Source organism: Dendrobium catenatum, unplaced genomic scaffold, assembly GCF_001605985.2.
Source record: "Dendrobium catenatum unplaced genomic scaffold, ASM160598v2 fragScaff_scaffold_672, whole genome shotgun sequence".
NCBI classification, from domain to species: domain Eukaryota; kingdom Viridiplantae; phylum Streptophyta; class Magnoliopsida; order Asparagales; family Orchidaceae; genus Dendrobium; species Dendrobium catenatum.
This window is the reverse complement of record NW_021319134.1, coordinates 21,797-30,467: the sequence shown is the minus strand read 5'-3', so window position 1 is coordinate 30,467 and position 8,671 is coordinate 21,797. Positions and strand designations below refer to the sequence as shown.

The window sequence follows — 8,671 nt, the reverse complement described above, 5'->3', positions numbered from 1 at the left end:
CAATAAAAAAACCGTCACAAATGAAGTTAGTTAAAAAATAACTTCAAAAACCTTGTCTGATAAACGTCACATTCAAAAGAGAAAAAAATATTCCCAATGCAAAAATTGCATCGCATACCTTAAAAAGCATGTGCAATTTTTTTATTTTTTTTTTCAGATTTTTCTAGAAAGAATTAGAATTAGCCGGTCAGCAAGATATTTAAAACCCTGCGGGTTCCGCAATTTAGACTAGTAAATTAGATTCCAGCAATAAGCAAACTTACAAGAACAAACTCAATCTGCATCTGAACAGTAGCCTTCCGTTATCTGGCAAATTATTCTGTGGGAAACCACACGCAAGCTTTCGTTCTTTTATTACACTTTTGTTGTATTTTTGCAAAAATAAAACTAATATATAATTTTAACTGCATATTAGCTATTCTTTTATAAAAATAAAAGAAATGCGCAATAAAAGTGCAGCCAATATTTTATTCATTGAGTATTGGCTGCCTTTTTGTAGCATTTTTTGCAAATACTCAACAAAAGTATAATAAAAGTACAGCTAATATGCAATTAAAATTGTATATTAACTGACTTTTGCAAAAATACATTAAAAGCACAACAAATCCGAATGTAAGCTTTCGTGCGGTCTCTGCACAAAATAAATTTGCCTGTTATCTGAGAAGGAAGGAAAATATCCTCCTTCGATCACTCGGAAGGCATACTTTAACCCCTGTAACAAATTCACAGTTCATACAATACAAAGCTTCGAACTCAAAATTGAAAAGAAAATTTACATGTACAGATTACTATGATCACTTGATCAGGCATCATTGAGAAGCTATTTAACATACGGTAAATTAAAAAAAAATATATTAGGATCTTTTTTAGATCGCTAATTTTGCCTTGGTATAACTCCAACTGATTTAAAAAACTTACAGATGGAGGGGAGAGATCTACTCTTGAATCAACCCCTTGGGACAGATTAACACTGAATCCACACAGAGACCCCCTTTTGTGTGAGTACAGTCTATTTGCTTCATAGAGAACTTGAGTTTAGTTGGAACATCTGCGCTCCCGGCCATAAAATCACCAACATGGTAGCGTATCCAACGGCCAGGATCAGCTAGTTTGCATTGGCACAAAGCATGCTGGCCGTCCGAAGTCCACAGCTGGAAGCGGACAGGCTTGATGTCCCAGCCATGGATGTGCTCGGTGTGGCATACACGGCGGCCAAGACGCCTCGAGGGTCGTCCCAGGTGAAGGCGGAAGTATAGGCTGTATGTGCCAGGAGGGAAGCAGAATTCAATTTCCCCATCTACCTCAAACCACCATATCTGATGAAGATAAGCAACTGAATGGAATCTGCAAAAGAAATGACCTCAGATTCACATCTTTTTATCACTTTTTTTTATATTTCATCGGCATTATCATGATAAGAACTTGTTTTACAGAGGAGCGGATTAATCTTCATAATTAGTAGAAGGTGCATGGATAAATAAAAATTTAAATAAGAGCAACTGCGTCAAATTAAATGGCACATTCTACTGAATATGTCAAACTGTTTTGGCACATTTAGACTATGCCAAATAATTTAACACATTCAGTATAATGCACCATTTAAATGGTGCAGTCCACTTTTTTAAAGAGTGGTCCAGCGCAAGAGAGGCACTGAGAGAGAGAAAGAGACATGGTGGAGAGAGTGGCATGGAGAGAGACAAGTAGGAAGAGAGTGGTGGGGAGAGATGAGAGGGGGGAGAGAGATAGCAGCTTTTTATTTTATATTTTAATTTAAAATATATTTTATTATATAACTCTATTAAGACATTATTATCATATTTTATTTTATTTTTATATTTTTAATTGATTTTTTGAAATAAAATAAAATAAAATAAATTTAATGTCTTAAATCTGTTTTTGAAAAATATTCATAATAATTTTTGCTTTTTTTAATACCCTGTATATCACGTGTTTAATGAATATATCATGCTTTTTGTATCAATAAATTAGTAACAGTGTTAATAATAAATCCACACAGTAGTATGAATAATGCCTCAATAACATTCATTTTAATAGTTACACTAAACAAATAAGAATCTAGATATCACGATTTTTTTAGCATCGATGTCAGTATAAGTAAACCGTTAGTTCAGTAAACAGAATCGTCATTCTTTGGCCGTCCGCACAATAATAATCTCCTTATAACTCTTAATCAATTTATCACGTGAATCAATAGAGAATAACAACAAAACACAATATTTAAAAGAAAGTCATACTTCAATAACATTTATTTTAATAGTTACACCAAACAAATAAGAATTCTAGCTATCACGGTATTTTTTTAGTATCGGTATCAGTATCGGTAAACCGTAAATTCAATAAACATAATCGTCACACTTTGCCCGTCGGCACAATAATCATCTCCTTATAACTCTTAATCAGTGTATCACGTAAATTAGTAGAGAATAGCACCAAAACACAATATTTAAAAGAAAATTCATCGACCCACCATTTTGTACAAATCAATCAGTCTCCAACCACTCTCTTTGCCCCCTCTCATCTCTCTCCCCACTCATCTCTCTCCACCCCACTCTCTCTCTCACCCATCTCTCTTTCTCTCTCTCTTTCCATGCCATTTCTTGCGCCTGGCAGTTTTTAAAAAAGTGGAATATCCCAAATTAAATGGTGCATTCAACTAAATGCTTGAATGCGCCAAATTGTTAGGCATAATCTAAATGCACCAAATAGTTTAACACATTCAATAGAATGCGCCATTTAATTTAGCTCAGTCACTCATATTTAAATTTGTATTAATTCATGCTCCTGCTAATTAAGGAGATTAGCCTGCTCCTTTATAAAATAAGTCCTAATGATAATATGAGCAGAAGCACATAATGATTAACATGGAACCCAACTAGCTCGACATTAAGCCTGGATGGACGATAAAGCTGCTTAATACTAAATAAGATTGTGATCCTAATACTACTAGCTTGACAGCACCTTAATAATAAAATTTAGGCCAAAATTTATAATTGATAATAATCAAGCATTCATTTGCAAAGATATACTATTTCTTTCAATATATAACTAATAAAAGGCCACCACAAATAGTTGTCAATGAAAACTTGCTACAGAACATGATCAACCAAAGATAAAGAGGTGAATAATAGTCATAGGAAGTTAATGTTGTGATATAAGATATACAGCAGCAATCAAAAGGTCAGTCACATGCTTCCTTTCTTAAAAGGGCCAAAATTACTCCCAAAATAAGAGTTCTGCATCACAATTAGTAGTTTTTATCAATAAAACAGTGTAGCGGTCAATCTAGTCTTCTAATGGTTCAATATATCACTGGGAAACCCAAAAACTAAAAAAATTTCAATGCATAGTTTTTTCCCCTTGCAAATTATTTAATTTTCCTTCTTTTCCCCAAAGAAAATGTTAGGATCTTGGAAGATGTTCTTGAGAGAGAGAGGGAGGGAGAGAGAGAGACACCAAATTGGAGGAAATACAAATTAGCTTTACTAGATTTTTTCCCCAACTCTTACATCAACCCAAGGTCTCTATTTATAGAGCATTACCAAGGTGTGATAACATGCATGAGCAAAAAAGCCTAAAACTAAAACAACTCATAACAATCTCCACCTTGATTTAGTTTTACAAAAAACCAAAGAACCACTCGTCACAAGAACTCTAACTTATTGCAATCCAACAGATTGCCCTGGACACCCGTGCGAGCTCCTACCTGCGACTTCGCACGATTCACCCGTCCAATCCTAAGTTCCGACCATCTTGCATCCACGAGGTTCTTGATGCTTCAACATGCTCCTATAATTCTCCGCCTTGATCGAATTCAAGATCAAGAGTCTCTCTCTCCGCCTCTGCAGCTGCCTTTCGTGATCAAGAACAAGGACGAACCAATCGTTCCATCTTCTGCAAGGCCAGTTCTCCAATCTTGCCGGTCTTTCTACGCCTCGTGCCCGCGCCCTGAGCCTCAAGCTTCTCTACAGCGCCTTGCACTCCTGTGCGACCTCTTCGTGCACCGCACGACCTCGCACTCCCGTCACTACTCCTCAAGAACAACCAGACTCTATCTCAAAGATCTTCCGGTCTCCACCTCAAGTCCAAAACTCCCCTCAAATCTTGACCGTAAGAACTTCAACAAGACCTTGTCGCAAACTGTTCATCCACGGCCTCTGTGCTCGGCCCGCCAGTGAGAATCCCGCCGGCCCTGGTGCTCGGACCTTGTATGCCCAAAATGAGGCACTTCGCATGCTCACCTGCAAGGCCCGACGCCACTTGTGGCCAACCTTCACGGAAGGAGACCCGTCCGCTTCTGCTGTGCTCGACTTGACGTCGGCTTACCTCCGTTCGTTCGGCTGATTTCCTCAAGTAAGAAAAGATGAGCGAACGTCCGCTTCCAACGACAACATCCGCGTCGGATCCGTCTCTGGCTGTGCCTCCGGTATCCGAACTCAGCTAGACGTCCGGCCTGCTTGCTCCAGTTAGCCCGATCCAGCGGCTCTGCTTGACTCCTTTGAGTCCGACCTTCGCCGAATCCGCGAACCACGCCAACCTGCCTCGCGTGTTCGCGAGACCCACGACGCCACCTCCTGTTTGATCAAGAAGCACACGCTGGCGACCCTTCCGATCAGACTTTGTCTGATCCGCATGTCCGTGTATCAAAAGCCGAATGCTCCACCTCAAGAACGCATTCCTCCATCTCCCTAGCTCTGATACCATTTGTTAGGATCTTGGAAGATGTTTTTGAGAGAGAGAGGGAGGGAGAGAGAGACCAAATTGGAGGAAATACAAATTAGTTTTACTAGATTTTTCCCCAACTCTTACAACAACCCAAGGCCTCTATTTATAGAGCATTACCAAGGTGTGATAGCATTCATGAGCAAAAAAGCCTAAAACTAAAACAACTCATAACAGAAAACAAGGAAATGTATTTCAAAATTAAGCAAAGGTACTAACAACAAGGGTAAGAATAATTAGAAGAAAAATTGAATCATTCCATTTAAAGAGCATAAACTGGCCTCATAATTGTAGGCAGTTCAACAACAAGAACCAAAGACCGTCATCCCTGCCATACAAAAATAGCTCGAAGATGGCAATGCTACAGCTCAACGCCAAATTGGGAAGGATCACAACTGCGATCGGAGAGTAAGCGTTGGGTTCTTGCTTGCGTGTGATGTTAGGATCTTGAATGAGGAAGAAGTCTTTCCTTCATGAGCTTCTTGGGAGAGGAGGGGGAGAGAGAAAGGGAGAGGTAGAGAGCTAATCTCAAATTCTTATTGCTTAATCATGACATTATTACAACCTAAAGCCCCAATTTATAGACAACTAAAAGCTACACTAATTGTTATACAAGCCGTTCAAAAAACCTAAAGAAAATACAATTCTAAATCTATGACCAATATCCAACAAGCCGTTCAAAAAACCAATATTCAAGATCCTAACATCTGCTATTGTATTTTCTTTAGGCTTGTATAGCCATTAGTATAGTTTTTAGTTGCTTATAAATAGGGGTTTTAGGTTGTAATAATGTCATGATTAAGCAATAAGAATTTGAGATTAGCTCTCTCCCTCCTCTCCCAAGAAGCTCATGAAGGAAGGGTTTCTTCCTCATTCAATATCCTAACAACAAACAAAAAAACTGAACCAAAACTAGCATTTAAGAAACAAAAAGCCTATAATCAGAATGCATATTCAGATGTTGGACCACTTCACAAACGCATTACTATTTCAGCAATTGACATCCAGCGTTCACAAATGAACTTCTACCTTTAAGAGAGGAAAAAAGAAAAACAGAAGAAGAAAAAGAAAAACCTTTTGATCCTCAAGAGACGAACCTAATTGCAAAAATGTTTATCACCTCTCGTCTTCTTTTTTTTTTTTTTAACTTTCCTAAGCTTCCCAAGTTTCCTAGGATGGAAAATATCAACTTTAGACCTCAAAATGTGGGTTTCATGCACTGGTACGCTGAAACATGCTATGAAATTCAACAGGCGTTTTCCTTGGTTCCCATCTATCAATTAGTCAGCTGGGCACTCAAATTGGCAATTGAAGGAGAATACAACACTGAAATGTATATATTATAGTGGAGCTGAACAACCAAAAACAATTCTAACCAAGAAAAAAAAATTAAAGATGACCCTACCATCAAAAACTTTGATCAGCAAAAGATTTTATATAATATTCATAGTAAAAAAAGCCTTTGTATCACAATAAAGTGAAAAGTTTGTGGCTTTAGCGAAGACTGAAATACAGAACAAAAGGAACCATAAATCAATTGAGCTCAACCATCGCAAAGCCTCCAAACAGCGCTCAAACTATGGAAAACGCAGATTATAAGCTAAAATACTGACTTGGCGAATCAAAAAGAATAATTGCAGCCTAAATTGTGTCAATGAAAATAGTAATTATATTTACTTATTTAACTAGAAAAAATACAAAAAAAAGAACAATACCTGGATTCCTCAGTGGGAATATTATTCCAGTACCTCCGATCATCTATCCCTGTTATAAGCAAAGCCTTTGAAGAAATAGACATGCAAAGCCTTCCCCCGTACTTCTCTAGCCAGAATTCCTGCCGCCGACAAAAACCCAAAAACAATAAAACAACAGCAGATACAGTTTTCCGCAGCTACAGTTGAAACAGGAACCAGCTTTTCCATCTACTGTTTGGCTACAAGCAGGATTACAGTCAAAATTTAGTAAAGTTTTGAATCCAGATTTAATGATTTTTTGGAGGATTAACCTGAAAACTGTTTGACATAATTGTTAAACTTCGGTAAATCGTAATGAACTGTTAGACTATTAGTTTCTGGATATAAAATTTACGATTTATTAGAGAAAGAAAGCCTTAAATCTTTTAAATCTTTTGAATGATGGGAGTTAAAAAATACTGAATTCAATCAATAACAAGGCCGCTACTGAAATTAGCAAATAGTAGTATTCAATTCCCCAAAATTCTGTTTGGCAAGGCTTAAGCTTTCAGCTAAAGCTTGCTTAAATCCTGCCAAAATTGGAGACCAAATAGCCCCTTGTAAATTAAATAAATAAAACACACATACACACCCGCCCTCTTGCCGCCAACCCGAAAAAGTCTCATCGAATCCAAAACAAACAAACCACTGTGAATCCGAGAAAATACCTAGAATCCTGGAGTTTTGTAGGCTTCCTCCAACAAATATCCAAAAAAAACCCAATCTAGTTGAAATATATCAATCATTCGAGTTTTATCCCTCAAAATTATCACCACAATCATGAGAAAAAACCAAAAAAAAAAGGGTAAAACCCCTCAAAGAAAATCCGAATCCAAGTCACAATTGAACAAAGGAGGCCCCTACCTTTGCTCCCCCATCAAAGCGGTTCCGACGACAAAGCTGTGCGTAGATTTCCTTCTTAGTCAGCAGAACCCTTTGTTCCACTTCATCCGATGCCTTTTCCATAAGGTATTGGTAGTTTCTTGGAAGCTTAGTCTCCCACACAAAGTCCCCCGAAGCTGCTCCCCGGAAAGTGCGGCTAAGTTTCGCCAGCTTGCAGATCCCCGGGGGGTCGAGGTGTCGCATCAGCTCAGCTATGCAACTTTCCGGTAAGTCCCCTAGCCCCGTTTCCTGAACTCCTCCGTGACCTCCCTGTCTCATAATACTCGAGGCTCCAGCTCCCATACTCCCACTGATCAAAAACCCGAAAGCCTATTCCAATTCTAGACGAAGATCTACTAAAACCTAACCACAAACCATTGAATCAAGCAGAGATCTCTCTAATTTGAAAGAACCCTAGCAAAACAAAGATGCCTTCGTTGATGAACAGAAAAATTCCATCTCTTATTTGAGCGAGGAATCCACGCTCTGTTTCAAGGGGAGCAGGTGGAGAGAGAAGCGTGGGAGAAACGCTGGACGAGATTCTATTTAGATCGAATCCTAATATCGGACGTGCTCAGAACTGGTTAATGAAAGGACATGCTGTTCCTAAAATGCCCTCATTTGTTGGTTTACTTGAAAGCGCGGTGTGGTTCGGCGGGAACTATTAATACGACAGATGGAGTATGAAAGGACTAAGCTACCCCTCAACATTCTCCAATAAATTGACATGCTGTAGGGTTTTGATCCTGCCACGTCTTCGCTTCTCATCCACACGAAATTACAAATAATAGAATATCAAGTAATTCACTAGTAAATATAAAATTATAAAAGATAGAAAATAATTATTATTATTTGGTGCTAAAAAATTTGAGTGAATAAAATATATTTTATATTACAATATTATGTAAACATTTAGTATATATAGATAAAAATATTTGATGTTGAAAATCTGAAAAAGACAAAAAATCAGAGGACCGGGATGAGATGAAAAATCTATTATATTTTAGAGAATATGAGAATTCTTTTTTATATTTGAAGAAGATGATGACTATTTGAGAATAAAATATATGATTCTTTTTATAGGATTACAAAAATATGATATCCATAAGTTGATAATTGAAACCCTACAGTAAAGTTAGATCTTAGTAGAAATATAGAGATGACGATGATTATTAATAGTGAAGATTGATAGGAAATATTTTTGTCAATGGAAATAATATGTGGGGTTGTTGGCGGCCAAGCTGTAAAATGCAAGATAACTCTCTAGTTCTCTATCTTCTTCCTCCCCTTCATATAGAGAATATGGCTCTATTTAT

General features: G+C 37.6%; 1 protein-coding gene across 1 annotated transcript; it reads right to left on the bottom strand.

The window, feature by feature from the left end:
- Positions 1–222: 222 nt before the first annotated feature.
- LOC110100944 (F-box protein PP2-A13) lies at positions 223–7,917 on the bottom strand. Its single transcript, XM_020828669.2, has 3 exons — positions 7,338–7,917; positions 6,456–6,574; positions 223–1,344 (listed from the first exon to the last, which is right to left on the bottom strand). Exons 1-3 carry the CDS (start codon positions 7,656–7,658, stop codon positions 936–938), a joined length of 849 nt encoding a protein of 282 aa, XP_020684328.1. The 5' UTR covers positions 7,659–7,917; the 3' UTR covers positions 223–935.
- Between the last annotated feature and the right edge of the window lie 754 nt (positions 7,918–8,671).